General features: G+C 50.9%; 1 protein-coding gene across 7 annotated transcripts in view; it reads right to left on the bottom strand.

Annotated features, from left to right (window-relative positions):
* The window catches only part of dock10 (dedicator of cytokinesis 10), a 76227-nt gene extending 54910 nt beyond the window's left edge, over positions 1 to 21317 (bottom strand). For 6 of the 7 annotated variants that reach the window (XM_018732560.2, XM_018732558.2, XM_018732559.2 and 3 more), the window contains exon 1: positions 20930 to 21307. In XM_018732560.2, the coding sequence (XP_018588076.1) occupies positions 20930 to 21037 (108 nt within the window). In that variant the 5' untranslated portion in view covers positions 21038 to 21307. Of the gene's footprint in view, positions 1 to 20929 lie in introns of all 7 variants that reach the window. The other variant, XM_018732566.2, reaches the window with a different exon arrangement.

Below are 21317 nucleotides of genomic sequence, written 5' to 3'. Positions count from 1 at the left end.
GGAAGGGGGGGGAGAAGCAGACTGATGGGGGAAACTGGACCGAGAGCTGGACTTCAGAGGCTCTGTCAATTTTACACTGCGCCCTCCTACACACAGCGACACCCTGCAGAACACGGGCGTCAGCGGGGCAGTGGGGTGGTGGGGGTGTTGGGTATCTGAACCAAAGGGGATCCAGGTTTGTGTAGTTTCTGAGCCCTTCCCGATTTCCGGAATAAGTCTTTTCCCATTCCACAGAATCCCCACCAGGTGTTTATGCGGAGTTTCAGTCCAGCTCAGTGCAAAAGCACATTATCAAACTCCTTCTTTGCGAACTGGACACATTTAACGCTGTCCTTCAGCTTTAACATAGAGAGCCGTTTAAAGAAAACAGGAAAGTCACAAAATGCAACGAGGCACCAGGAGAGTGACCAAATGCCTATGATCTTTGCAGGGTGACCACGGGCTCCATCTAAAAGAAGACCCTTAGAGGACGGATGGTATTTTACAATTACCACATCAGTTAATCATTAATGCCTTTCAGAGGACTGATGAGTAAAAATCCACCAAAGAAGAATTCCCATTCCCACTGGGACAGCAAAACAACTATCAGCCAAATCCCCTTACACTGTAATGTTCAAATCCCAGGCACATGCAGGGTTGCCAAATATCCCTCACTGTACTGGAAGTCTGCAAAAAACATCTTTGGATGCTATGTCAAAATATGGACATTTATTTGACATCTGTGAATTTATAGTGTTCCCAGTCACCACAGCGGGCCAGGATCCCTGACTGCATCGCTCCTCTGTGCCTCGCTGCTCAGCTCTGTGTGCACTTTTCTGGAGACCGGGTCCGGCATTCGTACGTTTCCAGTATCTGCGTAAATGTGTGGCGTCACACCGTCTGCATCCCCAGAACACCTTGTCATGCTGTGGAGAACAATACACCGCACTTTCCCATTTTATGGTCACGGATCATACACCGCCACACCCTCTGCCACCTGACCAAACCGAGTCCCCTTTGAAGGGAGACAGAACCACGTAAGCAGGTCCTGTCCACACAGGACAGTGTGTCTCCTCCCTTGACAGACAGCTCCCTCCTCTCAGCTGGACGCAGTGTGATGTCCATGTGCCTCTGTGTTTGTCCCTCCGTAAGCGCCCGGAGAGTCTGTATGTATACGTCTGTGTGTCGGGCGGCTTTTGACGGGCTTTGCTCCCGGGCAAACCCGAATCTTGGAGCAAACGCAGGCAGAACGATGCCCTTGGTTACGCTCCGAGTCGCCCATTTCCGCGGAGCGTCCGGGCAGTGCTGTGAACACAGGCGGGACAAACAGCTTCCTTTTCCCACAGAGGCTAAATTACAGCACCCCTCCTCTCCCACTCACCCCTCCGTCGGCTGGGCTGGAAACACGGCTTCATGTCCAACACATGCACCCGTGTTTCTGAGCAGTGCCCAAGTGTTTCTCTGTCCCGCATCTCTAAGGAACTTGAAACCATCTCAAAAAACATATGGAGGGGAAAGGAGGGCTTAATCACGCACATAAATCGCACATTAATGCAGTTCTTGGAAGTTTTCAACTCCGCGGTCCCTTCTCCGCGGAGGGGGCTTTACCATGATGACGATGGTCCGGGGCCGGCCGGCCGCCTCCCCCTCCTCCGGCGGCAGGAGCTCCAGGGAGAGCTGCTCGCGGCGACGGGGGCAGATGTGGGCGCAGTTCCTCCGCACCACGGAGCGCAGCGCCTGCAGGAGCACCACGCTGGCGGCGCATCCCATGTCCGCGTCCCGCGCGGGTGTCCGGCCGAGAGCCCCCCCTGTGCCGCTTGCTCGCTGCCTGCGCTGCAGTAGGATAGGCTGCCGACACCGCTGCTCCTGCGGCTCCGCTGGGGAGACACTGGCAGCCTTGTCTCATGCAAATCTGCCTACAGAGCAGCTGCACACAGCTGGCCCCACCAATGGGAGTGCAGAGTCTGCATCAGCTGACCCAGAGCGGGGGCCAAAAAAACACCGAGACCCACATGCCTGCTCTCTGAAACCAATACACACACGGAGCACTGGAAACAAGATGTAACAGTACCCACATGTAGAAAAAAGAAAGGGAAAGGACTGAAAATATTTCCGACAAGAAAGCGGCCTATATGTTTGCGTGCTTGTGCGTGTGCGTGCATTCACGTGCACTCACGCCAGCAGAAGGACTCTCTGACGAGCCACGATCCCCAGAGAATACCACCTCCTGCTTCATCTAAATGAACCTGACTGGGAGCAGGGGTCCGACTGCCTCCGCCTCGCCTTCTCTCTCATTCTCCTCTCTCACGTGAGCCCCCCCTCCGTGGGGTCACCTTAGCAGGCCGTGCGGCCTCTACGTCACGTCAAAAGGCGCTGAAGCGCGGCCCTCAGCGAGGACGAGGATGTTGGCGGGGTAACGGGTTTATGGCTGTGCTCAGGCACACCGAGGACATGGGAAAGGGGCAAAATCCCTCAGCCTAGGAACCGCTGAGAAGAGAGGGTCTCACGTCACATTCCACAACAAGCATGCTTTATTCGCTGTCCCCTCTGCCTTGCCGCACATACCTGGTGGCACGCAGCCGCCGGGAGCCTCTCGGCTTTGTCCAGGTTCGCGAAACAACAAGCTCAGCGTTTCCCACCACCGCTGCCTTCCACGCCGCTATCCTCCAGACAATTAGACACACGCGCAATGTGACCGCTGTCTGACCCCGCAGGTCTGTCCTACGCACCAGTGGAGCCAAACCCCCCTCCCCACAGCACATACGAGACCCAGTCCAACAGGCCGAAGAGGGAGACGGGAAAGGTGCTACACTTCTCAAGGTGCGCTGCTCTCGTATGTCCATTCAGTGACAGTTCAGGAAGCGGCCTGGTCACCAGGAGGTTAAGAGAAGGTACAATCTTGACCTCGAGGAGCAAATAGAAAGAGATCTCCAATTCCCAAATGCTTTGACAAATATCCAGCCATAGTCACGCAGAAAAGCGTTAAGTTTGACAGTATCTTTCTGGTTAAAAGCATCATCTGGGCAAATAAATAATGTAACATCTCATGTCGCCAAATGTTCTACATTGACATTTATTCATTTAGCAGACGCTTTTCTCCAAAGCGATGTACGTCTCAGAGAACAGCACAACAAGCGTGTTACATCAACAGGAGGAGAGATTTGGATGCAGACACGTGATTCTGGAGTTCAGTCCATTTGTCATATACCACTGTATAAATCACTGCACATCACACAAGTAGCTGCGTAAAAGCCTTTCCATTGTTAAATTGCTCTATGCGTTTCCTTGGCCTGACCTTCATCATGTGGCGACGCCAGCTTAACACCAACTTAACAAAGCAAAAGACTTTGCGCTCACACTTCCACGCTGGTTTCCGTCTGCACTCTCAGCCCATTAAACACCATCCGACTCTGCCGTAAGCCTCGCGTCTCAGACAGAACCAGGCACCCTTCTACTGGACACAAACACTTTGTAGTTTTGCCTAAAAAAATAAAAAGTCTGTGTTTAAAAAAAAAAAAAAATCAGTGAAAAAGAGTCAGCATTTATGGGGAGAATTTTTTTTTTCAGCCGAAACTTAAAGCAGGAAACAAGCATCTCCCTAAAGAGAGTCTCTTCTAGGACTACGGCTGATCAACAGCTCCAACAGACATATTTTGTCTGGCATATAGTCATACTTTCAGAGACTGTGTGCGTACATGCAGGCATGCGCGTTCACACACACACACACACACACACACACACACACACACACACACACACACAGAAAAGACGACACTTTGCTTAACCATCATTTCTGCATAATTAAAAACGCGCATGCGGCGATCATCACTTCGCACGCGCTGGATAATCTCTTTGGATGTGCCTGGCATAAACGTGGCACCAGGAGACAGACGATGCGGCGAACACTATGTTTCCGCACGTGCGAGTGGGAGTCGAGCCTAGCCCGACGGGGTCAAGATCGGCGCCTTGATCTCGGGTTCAGGAGGTCGGTATGGGAAAGAATCCCGGGCCGGGATCCCGCTGCGCTGTGTGGGAAACACGGGGCCGTCGTTTCCACAGCTGTGCCGGCGGCGAAAACGCAGAACTGTGGCACAGGCTGCGTCTGTCACCACAGGCCAGAGCTCCTGTTAGACGGACACATAATGGGGTGTAACGCGATATTTTTCGTTTGAGAGCTGGATCCAGAAAATGATGTCAGACGCCCACAGCAGTCACGGCCTGTATCTGGGTAATGGATGGAGAGGCTTTAATAGCTTTTTTATTGAACTGCGCAAAGTAGTGGGAACCCCCCCCCCACCCCCGCTCTCCCATGTTCACAACCTATTTCTTTTAGTTTTCCCGTTCATCCGTCCCTCTCTCTCTGAGGCCACCGCATCCTTCTGAGCTCCTCTGAGCTTTGGCCTTACATCACCATGCTGACAAAAATAAATACCTGCCTGTAGTGGGGGGGAGAAAATAAATGAGAGGAAAAAAAAAAAAAACTAAACTATTTTTGTAGTTCTGGGCCTGGAGAAGAGGACGGGATTACCTTAGAAATGCACAAGTGAAACAAGCTTGTCTCCAGTGTGGATTTAACACTGCGCAGCTGCTAAATTTGGCTCAAGAATGGGCATCTTGGCAAAGCTAAACCCTAAACCCTATGCTGACAAGACTGTCACCAAGAACACGTTCCATCGTTTTGTTCTCCATTCTGTTTAGGCTCCATAAATCTCCGTATTTCACCAGCAGCTCTTAATATGTGGTTTTTTTTTTTTTTTTTTACACATTCTCTAACACTGGAATTTCAAATTAGTCCCAAGTGCAACGATGGGCTTGATGGCCAACGACTGGCGCGTTACAGCGGTGTCGCTCAGGCCTTAGAATTCCCAGCAACTGCCCACTTGACCTTTGCCTCCAAGACAAAAACAAAAGGTCAAAACCTGCAGCTGGGAGGGAGGGAAGGAGGGGGGCGGCTCATGAGAAACAGGATTTTCCCCATTAAATCGACATTTTCCAGCTTGCCACGAGAGAAAGTTACCCGCTTCGATTTTTCCGACAAGGCTCAGGTTCCGCTCAGACGCCGACTCGGAGGACGGAGCCTCAGCGGCGGCAAGAAAGACGAGGTGCTAAAAGGCGCCGCCTCCGACGCGCCATCAGCGCGACACCGCCGTCGCAAGATAAGGTGCGACTTACAAGGATGCTGCGATTCCGACACAACTTCGGAACAACTTTTTCTACGTGTGCAAGAAGGCCTTTGCAACAAATAGTCACATGAAGACAATTAAGAGAAAGTTCTGGCTTCAGATAATATCTTTTTTTTTTAATTGCTTAGCAACAGAACAGGACTGGGTCACAACAGCACAGAGACAATGTCAGTAAAGCGAGTAAACGGATGCATACAGGCACACGAAACAGCTCAGAGATAAAAAGCTGCAGTACTGAACAGGGGTGGTCACACAACATGGTCTAAGAAGTTCTAAAAAGGTCAAATCTTTGCAGATTTTTTTTGCACCCTTCACATACACGCACATTCTTGAGCGCGCATATCTGCTTACATCATTTTCGAGAACTGAGCCGATCCCCTCCGAATTCCTTCTTTGCATTGCCATCTAGCGCCTCTTACCCATAACCATGCAACAAGCCGAAAAAAGAAAAAAAAACTGTCACTCAGGCATCTGACTTCAGTAGTACAGCAGTGCAGTCCTCTCTGGCTCAGGAGCAGCCTCTAGGTGGCGCTCTCACACTGGACTACGGCACAGAAAGGCTCGCCGTCTGAGCCTCTTTATAGAAGGAACCTATTAAAGCAGCTGGAAGAGGGAATCAAGGTCCTGAATGAAACGATTGCTCTGTGTGTGTGTGTGTGTGTGTGTTATAGAGGAGAGGAGGGACGCTGCGTAAATCTGAGCAGCAAGAGGCTGACAAGAGTTTCCGCTCAATCCCCCGCCCCCACAGCCTCCAGATTACTGAACTGGGATCAGAAACATTGTGGAGCCATTCACCACAGGCAAGGGATTGAATACCAGAGTCGGCTGAGAACAAAAAAAAAAAAAAAATTACACACTTATACAGCCGTACCACCACAGCTTCTGTCTTGTTGGCTCTTTCGTTTCATTTCAACCTCTACATAAAGAAGGTCACCCAAACTATCGGCATGAAGCTGGGAAGAATGAAATTGCGTCCTGCCATGGTCCACGCCAGCAGCTCAGAAGTAAAGTAACAAATCTTCTTGGCTGTGTTTGACCAAGACACACGCGTGGAGGGGGGAGGTCTCCTCTCAGAGCCTGCAGTTTCTCATTCATTCATTGTTCATCAGCTCTTTCCCTGCTACTGCTGTGGGACCCTCAGGAATTCAACTCAACAACAGCAACAATGGTGAGGGCAACACCAACATCAACATCAACAGCAGCTCTTTAATGTTGCCATCGCAGATCCAAATCCCCCATGCTTCCCTGTCAATCAAATACATGAGGACGACGACATGGACGAAGCTCACCCTCCCCCCCCCCCGTCGAGGTGATGGGAAGGGTTCACGGTCCGAGCTAAGCTGCCCGCGATGGATCCCACCTCAGCCGAGATCGGCCGCTGCCGCTGTTTCCCACCACGTGGCAACGCACGGTGACCTGAAGAATTTATGTGCAAAAGGCAGCATCAACGCAGACACACTCCGCACTACTTCTCCCGCCTGGCTTGTCTTTTGTGAGGCAGGGTAATTAAAAGCAGAGCCAGGGCAAGCTGGGAGGTCTTGGGGGAAGAGGCGGCAGGAGGAAGGCTTGCATTCAGCCCACTCAGCAGTTCTACTGGACTCTCTTTTCGGCTGCACCGTTACCACGTCTTCCTACCGCCTCGCTTTTTTTGAAATCCCACATCTGTTGGTTTGCGGCCTTTATCTGCAATGAATGAATGAATGAATGAATGAATGAATGAATGAAAAGACGTCTTCAGAGCAAAATAATGCTTTCGAGAGATTTGCGTGAGCGTCACAAGGAGAGGCCGGTGCTATCCACCTCCGCTCTTTCATCTATTCGCCTGTTTAAAAAGTGGTCCAATCTCAGGAATGTTTTCCTGGAGATCGTCCACCGGGGATCGAGGCTCTCGTACGGATACAGGGCTCCACCGGGACCGCGCGCCGGGCCGGCAGCGGCAAAGGCAGCGTTTCTGACAATCCCCCCGACAGCGAGGATCGATGACACAGCTGCGCTGAACACTTTTCCTCATGTCTCCTTTCCTTGTTATATATTTGCTTTTCTTTCCCTCTTCTTTTCTCGGGATGCCGTGCAGCTCTTTGACTCGGCACGCTACGGTCAAGCGCCTGGAATGATGAGGGGCGGGTCCAAAAAGCACAGCCAGGCACAGACCACCTCGGGGACAAGTCGAACCTCACTTATGCTGCCTTCATCACATTCGCATCTCTCGATTGTCCCCCCCCCCAGCGTCGCATTCCAGAAACAACCTTGTTTCCATGCGGAGTTTATCAGCACAGTGCGTTCCAGGGCCTGTCGGATGGAAGTGGAGGCGGCGTGGTGCCGGGGCGCCGACCGAGGCGTCCGTAATGCCCCGGCGTGCATTGGTCGGCCACCTTTCACCGTCACCATAAAATAAACGGATGCACCGTGTTGTCTTGACAGCCACCCTGCAGCACATTTTTTCTGTCAAATTCATATTTTTCACCATGCTTCCTCTCACCTCCCCATGCCGTAGTACCCGACTCCCTGTGTTTTTTTTAGCCATGTCCCTAAGCATTTTACCCATCTCCCTTTCTGTTTAACCAATTACCTTGTGAGTTTTCCTCATCTTCCCATGCGTTCCACTTTTCCCCACATACCTTTACCCATCTACCCAAGCTTTTTTAACATGCATTTCTTCTCCTCGGAGGGATACTTCCGAATGAAGCACGAGCTTTCTGTGGCCAAATGAATCATTGACAGCAGAGTTCTGGATGGTGGCAGACCTTGGCAGATGCTGCCGTGCTCACACTTTCCACGAGCCTGCCACAACAGCGTCTAGAGGTTAAGCGTATTACGGCTTGGAATGCCCTTTCTCCGAGCGAATGCTGGGGTGCCATGCATGGCTTCACACAGCCGCTTCCTGCGACTTTTTTCACCGGACTTTGACATACTAACTGGGATGAAGGGGTACATTTCATTAAGATGACGATTAACCGAAAGCTAGAAAAGTCTTCTGGACTGGACAGCGCTGCCGAGTTTGTGGCAGTCAGCATTCGGTCAATGAGAAACAAGGTGCGGCCATGTAGGACAGCCCATGCTCACAGCAGGAGGAGCTGGCTCCGAGACATAACGTCATTAAAGAGCCGGTCCCTTTTCTTGGGCCAACTTCAAATTGCAGAACTCCACACGCTCTGCCCCCTGCTCGGGAATGCATCGCACTCCTGCCTCCGCATCATGATCCAACTCCCAGGAATTCTCTACGGGGAGTCCCCGCCACCTTCTGACCGACAGGCAAAGTGCTCTGTCCTCCTAAACCAGGCTGCTTTAGTGGTTTACTGGCAGTTAGGTGATGCTTTGTTTATGGCTCGCCACTAGGTGAGGAACTCATTTTGTTGGCCAGGAATTTCGTGCATTTCCTCAGCAGAGCTTCCTGATTGTCAGGTGTGGTAGAACTCGACGCTATCCAAGGTGACTGCACAGCCGTGAGCGAGACAGTGGAGATGACAAACGGATGTGGCCGATGACACCCTAGCAGGGTTCTGAGTTGAGCTTTGATGAAGGTGGGGTTGTCAGGAAGGTACCTACATAGTGAACCAACTTTCTGCTCACTTGACAAACCCATAAATGATCTATATCACCAGAAATGACAATGGGTATATCGTCCAATGGAAACCTGATTTTGTGTACCAGTTAAAATCATTTCACTAACAAGTGCAATGAAGGGACAGTAAATATTGGCTTCACCTCCTGCGCTTCCCCATCTCTGCAGGCTTCTCACCTGCTCACCAGGTCATACGGTATAACACCCGCCCTGATGTGACTAAACGCACACAGATGGGCAGCCAGCACTGCCTCCCCCTCACAAGGTTTGGTCCGTCCACAGTTCACTGAAGGACACGCACTATGGGTGGGCGGTGGAGGAGCACGCTAAGACCAGAGGAGTGCACGGAGGACTCGGCAAAGGCACAGCTGTCAGGACAGAGAAACACTGTCATTTCTGATGTTCTCCAGTTTTTCATCATGTCCTCAAATCCATCCGCCCATTGGGAAACCAGAGCCAAAGCAGGGAGATCAGGACTCACCCAGTCCTGGTCGGAGACTTTGGAAAAATTAATTCCTTCACGGCCGTTCGGAATAATCACTTATTCAAGAGCCGGTTTATTATAGGTATCTCAGTTAACAAGAAACTTAAAACTTAATAATATGGAATTAGACTCAGCATGCTGCCTCCATCTGAAAAAAAGCCACAGTTCAAATGGCTACAACACTGCAGGCCACCAGTTCGGCATCTTGCTCCTGACTCCACTCTGCACTGGAAAAAAAAAAAAGAGAGAGCTCTTAAAGAGGTGAAAAACAGACCGTTAAGAACTGCAGCGATGAAACGGCATATTGACAGGTGCTCACACACCGACCCATGCACACGTAACATCGCTCTCAGCGTAACCCCAGTCTACCCCCAGTGTACCCCAGAGCACTTGCCAGCTTCAACACTGCCTATGAACTGCACAGATATGCCACGGAAGGGCGGACAGGAAGCAGCAGCAGATAAAACATCGCCAAATTACCACAGGGTATGTACAGTAAATTTCGCAATACATGTTTGTTTTGCAAACGGAAAGAGGCGTTGTGGGTGAGAAGCTGGTAACCCAAGTGGCAAAAGATTCCCAATGCAGCTCACATTCTCACATCGGTCAACCAAGTGAGGACAGTACCTGGAAAAATTGGCAACATCTAAACTGGCTGGGTTGGAATGAACAGTGAAAATATCACATCTAGCATGCACTTCCTCTTTTACACACAGGATTTCATTATGAACCCGTGCTCTGAAATCCCCAGTTCTAGTTCCTCTTTACCTAAAAGCCTCCACCCTCCCCACCCAGCAAGTTTCCCCCTTTACCTTACCCGTGGCTGCTCTCTCGCCCCGGCAGAATGACAGAGCAGACTTGGTATCGGTCAACAACCAGCTGTATAAATGAAATAAAGAAAGAAGAACACTGTCTTTCCTGGAACTATGACAGCTCACCGGGTTGCAGAGTGAAGAGGACAGAGTTTGGGGTATGCGCATGATTTACAGGGACTCGCTCCCATTTGGTTGGGAGACAGACTCGTCTATTCAGAGTCTCACTCTTTATACAGCTGGTTTACACTGAAGGGAGCGTTTTCCAGGATGTCCACCGAAACCACTGAGTCCAACGCACGTCCCTGATGGCACGCAGAGGGGGCCGATGAACTAGAGACAAGGCGTACGAGCAACAGGGCAGGTCGGAGCGATTACTGCAGCGCTCTGGGCAAGGAGCGAGAGCAGCCATGTTGGCTTGGCCCGGAAAAATATAAATTTAAAAAAAATCACCCATCTTAAAAATGCAGGAAGTATTAAAAACACCCCCTGCCCCAGAGTCAAACCATCTGGTGAAAAAAATATGAATAAAAATAAATAAAATACCTATAACTTCCTGCGGGAAAGCCTTGGCACCAATCTGACAAACCTTGATGAGGAACGCACGCTGGGACCTCCGCCTGACGTGCAGCGTGTCGGGATTCACCAGAAGGACACTGGAGCGTATTGATAATACACATTTACATTTATTCATTTGGCTGATACTTTTCTCCAAAGCCACTTGCAATGTTAATCGATCTACTTGCCATTATTTACACATCTGAGTAATTTTACTAGAGTAATTTACGGTAAGTATCTTGCTCGAGGTGAAGCTCGAACCTGTGACCTTTGGGTCCAAAAGCAGCAGCTGTAACCACTGCGCTACCAGCTGTCCCCACGCACACATTTTCGCAGGATGGCACTGCCAGTGGGCATTTTTCTAATTGCAGAGGGGGTTATTATGAGCCTTTTAGGCCTTTTGCACCATTACATAATGCCGTTCCCATTTCCTTTCCAAAAAAGTTACATAAGGAACCGTCTGGTCTGGCAGAGAATAAGTATCATTCATATTGTAAATACATCCCAGGCTGTTGCTGCTCTCTTCAGTAGCCTGGAACAAAAGCTACAAAAAATAAATTAAAAAACTCCCCTCGACTCTGGAATTGATCATTTATGCTTGCTTTATTTGGCAAGACTGTTTTTCAGACCCAGCGGGCTGACTGGGTCGAGTTCATGGGTTCCTTCAAACTGTTTCCACTTGGATGGCATCACGATCGACTGAAGGGGCAAGGAGATGCCGTCAATGGCCGGACACGGATCCCCTGCCGCAGCTTCTGCGCCGAGGAGGAACCTCAAGGGAGGGATGATGGTGGGGGATAGAGATGATCTCCAGTATTGTCTCTGAGTGAATATGTATACAGCTGGAAATGGAGAAGAGAAACAGAGCGGGTGGGGGATACTCTGTGCGTCTCGGGTGCTTTTCTGAAGCTCAGATGCCTGCGCTCTTTAACTTATGCAGTGCAGTTCTATAATGTGTACAGAAGAGTGGAGGAACGCTTGGTCATCGTTGCATAGCGAGGTCAGAACTCTGTCCTGTTAGATCCCAACCATTATCACTTAGAAGATATCCTTCACGTTTCTGCGGAACACCCAGAATTTTGATTCTGTACCCAGATGATGTTTCTGATGATAAACTCCACAAGCACGTTAACCGCACAGGTTAATCACGCTGCCCGGATTCTGGCTCCTTTCATGACACGGTGTGCCGGAGCCGAGCGGCCATCTGTGTCCGTCGGGTCTGGTGAGCAGCAGCACAGCTCACAGTGGTGGGAAGAGCCTGCAGAGAAACATCAGGCAGCACAGCTTCCAGGACCCTGCAACAGGAAAGTGTTGAGCTCCTGCAGGATCACACTCTCGCGTGAAACACCACCAGCCCCAGTCCCGCAGAGCACAGCGCTACCCCGCTGTCTTCTGATGCCCACCAGCACGGGGGGGCCACTTAGACTGTTGCCTCGCTCCTTCCGTCACCCCTTTCCACTGACCGTTTTCTCTAATTCTCTCTCTCTCTCACACACACACACACACACACACACACACACGCGTGTGCAAACACACGAAGGCCCTCATTAAAGGATAAAATCTGACCATGAAGGAAATTTGGGATTACATCCCCCAGGATGGGAGGAAGTGAGATAAATGGAGAGATTACAGCAGTCGCTCCTTTGGCAATTTACAGCGTCCGATCGAGTTACACCCTCCTCCCTCCAAGCGCTTCACTCACCATGGCCATATCTGGGGTTAGTGACACTTCAGACACTTCAGGAACCGGCCCCCACTCGCACCTCACCTTACTTACTCGCTTAGCACAGTAAGCTCAGCACCTGGGGAAAATCAAACCTCTTACGCTCTTTTATACATGGCAGTGCAGCATGAATGGAGATAAACAGATCGAGGTTTACCTGTTCGCCGAACAAGCTCCTGGGAACAAATTCCTTCTCGTGTTAAACGACTTTGCTGCATATTGTGTATGAGTTTGTATGAAAGCATCTGCTCCCTAAATAAACAACATCATGTTAAAACACTGGCCATATGTTCTGACTGGGTGAAGCAGGTACAAGAGCTACTGAGAACGCAGGGATGATCTTGGTCAATGAGCATCACCACGGAAACACAGCCGCCCCCTCCATCCTGCCCACCCCGGGACAGGCAGGACACGCTAGAATAGCTGGCGGCACAACTAGCGGCCGACCGCAGCAACGTTGCGCCCAAACGTGCGCGCTCTGCGTGCCATCGCCACGCTGGTGACACCTAACCGCTAAGGACAGCTGGGCGTTTTTCAGAAGCGCAAATTCAGACGCAGCGCTTTTCGGGTGGAAAAAGTGCAACAAATATGTACTGCTGTTCTTGTGATTTCCTGTGAGGGTAATGTGCGTGTAGAGCCCAGGGCCGCTGCGTGAGAGACACGGCAGGCAGGGAGAGAAAACGAAGGAAACCAGAAGAGAAGAGCGAGACGTACTAGGGCAGAGAGGGACAGAGCAGCGCAGTCTTTTTAATGGCATTTAGCTCCATGTCCATCGCAATCTGTTACTGTGACGCGTTCCCAGATATGCAATGTTTACCACCAACAAGTAATTCCCAACAATCTTCTCGTCCTCCTACGTGCTTTGCTTGCGGCCCACGGGCGGACAACCGGCTTAACGTTAACCTTCCGGCTACAAAGCGCACATACGCAAAACGGCCTGAAGGCTACATCAGACATGGTAAACGGTGGTAAAAACAGGAGAGGTGTAACAGAGACATCCACTTCAACTCAAAATACGCAGCATCGTACCCTTACGTAGTTTTCGACTCATCTACATCTACGCCGCACGTCCGTCCTTTAGCGGCGGAAACATCTTTTTTCAATATCGCTGCGGTCGTAGCCGAGCGCACGGCGAAGGAAAGGGCGTCTCGCAGTGTCAGTTCAAACCAGCTGAATGGCGCGCGAGCAAAAGTACGAGTGTTTACACACCCGCACTCCTCTCGGTGAGAGGATATGTCTGTACATGGGATTACAAACACACGACTGACAGCCCTTGAGAATCTTGCTGTAAACAAAAAGTGGGGCACGCACACACACACACATTTCTGGAGGACCAGACAGCCGTGTAAGCCAGGCACACCAGCACACTGGAGGCGTGACCTAAAATCTGAAGCTACCAGAATGTACCTCGGTCAGGCCTGCAGGAGAGGATGGGAGGTGGGGGGGGGGGCTACATGCCGCACGACCTAACAGCTCCGAGACAGAGGCGCTGGTGTTCGCGGCAGACAAAACACACTTGTGATGTATCTGTGCTCAAGGACACCCTTTCCCTGCCCGTTTTTTCCACGGTGCCTTTCTCAAGAGAGCTTACAGAAGAGCTCCTTCTCAAGACTGACAGCTTATCGAAAACAGGTAGGCTGGGGACTGAGGGCCTTCAAGCGAGCGCAAGGCACCGGGGTGGGGGGGAGGAGCAGACCGCCTTGCACCAAAGTGCCGGAAAACAGCACTGCTGGCTCAACGTAGGGTCAACAGAAAAACACGGTAGCGTACACAAAAAAGGCAGCAGCTCGCTGGCCAAACACGTCGAAAATTGCTCTCGACTCAGCCGATTTAAAGGCTGAATCACACTCAACAAACCACTTCAAGCAAGTTCGCCCTGCTGCCTCGAGCTCCCGCGGGCTCAAGAGCTGCACGGACGCCGAGGCGAGCGGGAATGGCAGCACGCGGGATGGCACGCCTCCGTTCGACGTGCTCGGAGAGCAGATCGGCAGAGTCTGTGGGCCCTTCCGCTTCATCCCCCCCTCCGCTTCTGCTCCCACGCTTCTTCAGTGCAGTAAGACGGCGCGAGGATCGCCGCACGAGCTCAACGACCCTTGTATCGCTCTCGCACATAGTGGGGATTGACTTCGGCCTCATTTCTCATCACCTTGCTGTAAGGAAAAGGTCAGTGGTAACTTAGCAGGGGAGCCTACGGGACAGTCAGTCAGAGGTCAACTGTAAATGCTGGCTGCATATGGCAACTTAACCCTGATTCTACCGGCTGCCATTGAAGTTTTACTGCCAACGTTTGGTAAATATCGGTTTTTACGAAGAATTCGTTTCTGCTTTTCCAGGAAGAGGTAAGTGATCAGTTGGACTTGGCCATGGCTCTTGTACCTAGCAGTTTCTAAGAAGAACAGCCCATGAGCCACAGGCCTGCAACACCTGACGGTTCCAGTAAACCGCTCCAAAATATGTCTTCGTGTAATTTTACGCACGTCACTAACAAGTCTGACTTTTACAGTGTCACTTCAAAATTTCATGAAGCATAAAATTTGTTAAGATGAAATGCATTAATCCTACGGGGGGAAAAAAAGTTCATTTTTCAGTTACCGCACCCCCCTATGCTGACGACTGCAACATATGCTGACTTTCGTTCCCCGTGGATTTCCGATAACTTGCCTTCAGTAACGAATGAAGCAACTGAAGGCCTAAATCTTAACCAAGTCCAGTGGTGGCTTAATTTATTCTGCTGTTTGTTTAATAAATTAACAAAATAAAAAGAAAATTGGCAATTTTATTATAAGAACCACCATTCTGGTTTTATACATTAAGTACAAAGAAGTCAATAAAAAAAAAAAAAAACAATCAGGTATTTTAATGGTCTATATTCTGTTTCACTGCTGCATATAATTATATGTTAAATTGCATTGAAAAGCAATTCCATAATTTAATTAAGAAATAATTTGCCATTATTTCATAAGAGGTAGCAAAAAGCACAGCTTTGGCACCATCGCTGAAAAAAGAGCTGGTATCTGAAACCGCAAAGAAAAATTTTGATGGCAAGCCTTGGTCTTCACACCCCCTCCTCAATATGAGCTCAAACTGAAAAATTACATAACAAATGCTCTTCCTCGATACCATGTCTTCGTCCAAAAGGAACACACGGAACGGATCGTGACACGCACCAGGTCGCACCAGCGCTAACACTCCGAACCGAGCCCATCCGAAGCGTGCAGTGCCAAAGCTAACGGATACGAGGACAGTGCCGCTGTGAACACACCGTCGAGGGCCGTCCAAACTGGGTCTGGCCCTACATACAGCACCGTTGAGCAGCGCCGCTCAGGGAACGCTCGAGCCGAGCTCTGCGGCCACGCTGGTCGGTCCAACCGGGAGCAGAACCAGGACTGCGGCTTTGGCTCCGTCTTGCCGTCGTGCTCCAGATGCTGAAGGAAACTGCAGCGTACATTCCGCTCTCCTCTCCCAGCCCCCTGAACTCTGCGCTGAGAGAGGCGTTTCACATGGAGCCCAGGCCACACACACGTCATCGCCGTGTCACAAAGGGCCTTTCAACACTGGGGATGCCTGCAGATGCGGCACCGCAAGGGATGGGGGGCTGGAGAGGGCCAGCGATGGGGCAGCCGGGCGACCGGACACAAACACACAGCACATACACAAAGTCCAGCAGCAGATGCAAAGAGAAGGCAGAGTCACAAAGTGAAACGCGGAGCATCAACATGACGTTGAGGCAGAAAAGACTAACAACTGTTTGACCTTTAAAGATATGTGACCTTTTTTTTTTTATATATATATTACATATTTGGAAGATGTTCCTGACTTCCTGACTTGGCCCCTACGCCAACAAACACAGCGGGCCTCTACGGAACCCTGGAGTCGGCCTGATCATTCCCATGCAGCCTTCCAGGCTGGAAGCAGGTCCGAAACGTAGGATGTGGCAAGCGAGTCCGCCTCCCGGCCTCAACGATCTCATCAACATGAGCTGCATCTACTTTACCGCACTTGTAATGGCGCTGCTGCATTCGGTGTTCCAATCAGGCCACATAGGGGAACATTTCTTTATTTCCAACCATCAGACAACGCGCTTCGCACACGCACAGACACCAAGCGCAGCTCCTCTGTCTCCCCACGTCCACGAAACTTTGACACACGCTGAGCACTTGAGAAACGAAGACATACAGGCACAAAATGCACAAGCAGCGAACGCAGGATAAAGAAACGATGCCCTCGGCATAGAGCGAAGCACGGCTGAATGTGCAGAAAAGGGCCCTTGCAGAGAGCGCCCCGTGGAGACGGCGGGCTCCGTCAGCCGTGCCTGATTGAAAGGGCACCGCCGCCGCACAATAACCGAAAGCCCAAAGGGTCCGCTCTCCGCTAAATACTTTCTGCCAGACACTCGGAGATATGCAGAAAGAGGACCTTGGTGAATGCCACCGCCCGAGGGACAAGGCGTGACCCACAGTTGACTAAATAAATCCTGCATCCTGTTCAGTTTTATTTTGTACTACAATAAGCTATTTTCTTACCCGATGAGATATTTTCCAGGCTAACATGAAACGTTTGTGCAAGACTTTTTTGGCAATGCACATTGTTTGCGATGCCAATAAAGAATCTGAATTTGGATTTGCGACAAGGAAGGAAAGAAGGGAAGAGGAAGGCAGAAGAGGGAGAGGGGGAAGATGAGGGCATGGTTAGACAGACTGTATTTCACTGAGATGGGGATCTGCAGCCACCACTGCGGGACAGAGGGCTGGGAAGAAGAAGGCAGTAAGGGAAAGAGGGAGAGAGAGAGAGAGAGAGAAAGACAGGAAAAGAGAGAACGAGGGAGAAGGAGAAAGCAACTTGTGAAAAAGAGGGAAGGAGGACATGCAGAGCATTAAGTGCTCAGGATGGGCAGAGAGAGGTAGGGGAAGGAGGAAGGGAGGGAGGGAGGGAGGGTCTCACGCCCCACTGGGTTGCCCCCCATCAGGCCTCGTTCTGCTGACCTGATTTCCTCCACACACTGACCCTTCCTCCTTCCCTTCAGCTCTCTTGCATTCAGACTCAAATTGGAACTCACGTTTCTATTTTCACAAAATTATTTAACATCGGGGATCTCGCAAAACGCTGCCAAATGTCAGGGAGATGCGTTTGGAAATTTCTAAAGAACGACAACGTAAACAACAATTACCTGATAAGACTATAGTAACTAAAGCCGTTTGCCGAAAGTTTCCCTGTAGGAAAACGCATCGATGTCGACACCGAGCGCGTGCGGCGTCACGTGCAGGACATCTTGCTCTCCGTCTCTCGCTCTCACAATGTCACCTGCTGACAGCGAGTGATCACAAGCTCTCTTTTCGCTGTAGGTTGTTGGATCTGGAACGCGTGCATTGCGGCGTGTGTGTCAGTCAGCATCAGCATCAGCGCGCATTAGTCAACTTCGCTGTGCGCCTGTGCGGAGCACCATGTGTCCGTGCACGTCAGCCACCCAACATAGGTCAGTACATGTCACGCTGTGCAGGCATGTCACTGTAATGACCTCTCTGGGCATGCATCACCATTCCAAGTGCAAATACGCGCACATATTGGTTATGTGCGGTTACTGGTGCTTCATACCACCATGAGATACGCACAGTGCACTGCATCGTCACATGTACGGAGTGTTCACACTAGTTCTTCATGCAGATTCCATATTTCCAGTCCCTGATGCATTAGGCTCATAAAATCTGGCTTTTGACTTCAAGTACAAAAACTGACAGGACTTCCATAAGGCAGCAGTCAAACTGTCCTTTTAAATAACTTGTTTTTAAAAGATCCCGGATAAGCGGAGGAAGATAGATGGATGTTTTTAAAGGAAGCAGCAGCTTTTTTTTTTTTTTTTTTTTTTTTTTTTTTACTGACTGGCATATGACATATAGCCTGACGCTTGTATTTAAACAAGGTATCCAGGCTGTGCATTTGGTGGACTCAATGAAAATCCCAAAAGCTCAGCTGGCAACGATGTTCAAGTGCTCACTGTTACATTAAAGCATACCGATGACATCATACAATAATAATAAAATATTGTTAAAACAACAATTCTTTTCATGACGATAATTATTCTTCTTGTTATTACTATTAACGTGTAGGAGAAAATGGAAATAAGTGGCCCTTCCAAAGCACACCCCTTCCATAAAATCTCAGCTCATGCCTCCATTTAGTGCAGCACATAACTTCTTGCACATAATGATCAGTGTCAGAGAGACTTTGGACATCAGCTGTCAAGCAACAATGAGATCATTGTACAGCAAAAGTGCAGAATAAATTTTGCTGTAAAAGAAGTCATCTAAAATTTATGAAAGGGAAATAAAAGAACAGATGAGAGCAGTGACATCACACAAACTAAAGACCTGAAGAACAGGGCCATATTGTTAGAGAGGTGGGGCGCCACTTTAGCAGTAGCTGCAGAGACATCACCGTGCCTAGACATTTGTGGTCGAAATCTGTGGTCAGAAAAGCGAAGAGCGCAGCACATTCAGCATCTTAAAGGATGTGGTTGTGCAAGAGATACAGGCCACCTCTATAGACACCTACACAGTAAGTATGCATTATGGATCTTTCAGATGTCTAGACAAAATGATGATCAGCTATACGCCTTCGGTGAAATTAATGTTTTAAGGACCAACATGGTCGCATTGGACCGAGTCAATCCAGAGGGTGCGGGACCGCTTGGCAGATAGCGGGTAGCCGATTCACGCGGCTGAACCCAATGCAGGGAGACACCAGGCTGTCAAAGTGACACGGTGGCCGGTTCCTAGACCTGGAGTTTGCGATCAGACCGGGAGAGGGTGGGTAAGGGTAACGGCAGCAGTCCGAGCAATATCAGCTTTTGAAGAACAAGGAAATGGAGCAAGGATGAAAAACAAAACACAAACGCGTTTTTAAAAAACAAGTCCAAAACTGGTAAGGATGTGAAATTACACCACTTCCTCAGTGGCGCAATAATCTGCCGTAATCAGCAACTGCAACAGAGGGTTTCGAGCGCACCTGTAGAGTGGAGTACCAGGCGTCCGGTCCGCGGCCTCCGGCGAGACCCGGCAGTTTTCTACAGGGGGCGCCCACCCACGGTACGGCGCAAAGAGGCCTTCCCTGTCTGGACCTCCAAGGGATCGGTGAGAAACACCGCTGGCACGAAACGAGAAGCAGCCACCGGCCAGGAGAGCGAACAAGAGGCCCTCAGAGGACCACACCTCCCTTCCCCGTCCAAACCGCACGAAGAGCTGGATGTAAACACGCGTTTCTGGAACACGGAAGAGCCCTTCTGGCAAGGATGCGACATCTCAGCATCACTTATCACCGGCCCACATTCACCAGGCCGCCGTTTCAGGCCTTGCTTGCAGAACTTGAGCGCGCTCCTGGCCGAGGAACGCGGCGTTACCCGCCCCAGCGGCGCACAACAGCATTCTGCACACACAGATATTCATCGGTATGACACTTCACTCGCGAGCGCACAGTCATTTCGATCGCAAGGGCAGCAGCAGCAGGCAAGGGAGCCGTGAGAATCTCAGCTGTCAACCGCTTGAGCTCTTTCAAGTGTCGACGCAAAGAGAGCGCTGCTCACGTTTCTGTTTGGCGATAATTACACTTCCTGTGCAAAACGTGTTGCATCTTTGTGTCCGTTTGCTTACTTCCCACTAATGTAAGAAACCAGATGAATTAGGCTATATATATATATATATATATAATATATATGTCCCCTGAGACACACACCGTTTCCAGAGGTTACACGTGACGGAGGCTTCACTATTTTAACGCATCATTTATTGCCTAAGAAGGAAGAGGCAGTCAAGCAAGGCCTTGCTGCAGCTGCTGCTGATTTGATGACGACGATGACTGTGAAACAAACGGTAAGTATCGTGAAAACTTGCGACGTTCGCATCGCTGCAGCGCAGCGCATACGTCACGCGCGCTGGCCGGGCTCGCGGCAACCTGGAGCCCCTCGCGCAGCGAGCCGAGCGGGAACATCCCGCGTGACGCCGCTCCAGCATCCATACGACGTCACGCAGCATCCCTGCCTGGCGGCGCCGGGGGCATTTCCACGGAAAGCACGGAAGCGCACAGGGTGCGTTTTGTGCGGCACCGCGGAAAACACCAAAAACTACAGCGAGTGAAAGACCTGACTGACGCGTCGTCGCGTCCCGCCAAAGAGCAGAGAGAGTGAGAGTCCAGTGGAAGTGCGGAGCCCCCCGTAACAAACAGCAGCCTGAAATTATCTCATGATGCTGCAGCCACAGACCAGGCTGATGATCCAGTGAAGAACTTATGATATTAATTAATATAAACACACATGGCTGCAGAAGAACAGCAGGACCCGACAAAAGCTCAGTCTGTCAGCGTGGGCTCAGCGTGCGAGCTGTGTGTCCGTCTCACAATGAACCCACAATGAACGGGCAAAGTTGCCCCGAGGACCGGGACGGGCTCAGTCGGGGTTCGGGCAGCGATTCCCGCCACCCGCGTTCCGTCTCCGGGGGGGGGTTGATTTGACGAAGGCGCGCGCACACAAGGAGGCGTTATTTATTATTCCGCAGTTTTTCTCGCACTACTGTATCGGATTCCGTGGCGCCGCGTGCACAGCCTGGCTCCCGGGTGGGTGTGCGCTCCGTTCCCACTCACCGCCACAGTCGACTGTCTCACAGCGCTGCACGCCGTCTGCCGTATCTCAGCCGCGCTGCCCGGCTTCAGCACGTTCTTCGCGAATCTCCTGCTCGACTCCGCCGCCATCTCTTCATCAGTACGGTCTCTGCGATCCTTCCTCTCCTCCTCCCGCCCCGCGAGATGTGTCAGCGCTCGCTCCGACCTTCGTCTACATGAAAACACCGCGACCGCACGTCCCCCGACTGACGGCTGCTTCTGCTGCTGCTGCTGCTGCACATGAGCGGGCTGATGCGCTGACCCGCGGTTACGCTCCGGCGCGACAGCGCCCTCTAGGCGCTGGAAGCGGAACCGGCACCGCGCCTCCTGCAGTGGCTCTCCGTCCCTTTCGGACGACGAGGGAAAGAAC

The sequence above is a fragment of the Scleropages formosus genome, chromosome 10 (genome assembly GCF_900964775.1).
Source record: "Scleropages formosus chromosome 10, fSclFor1.1, whole genome shotgun sequence".
Lineage (NCBI taxonomy): Eukaryota > Metazoa > Chordata > Actinopteri > Osteoglossiformes > Osteoglossidae > Scleropages > Scleropages formosus.
Note: the sequence above shows the minus strand (reverse complement) of the source record. Positions and strands in the feature narration are given on the sequence as shown.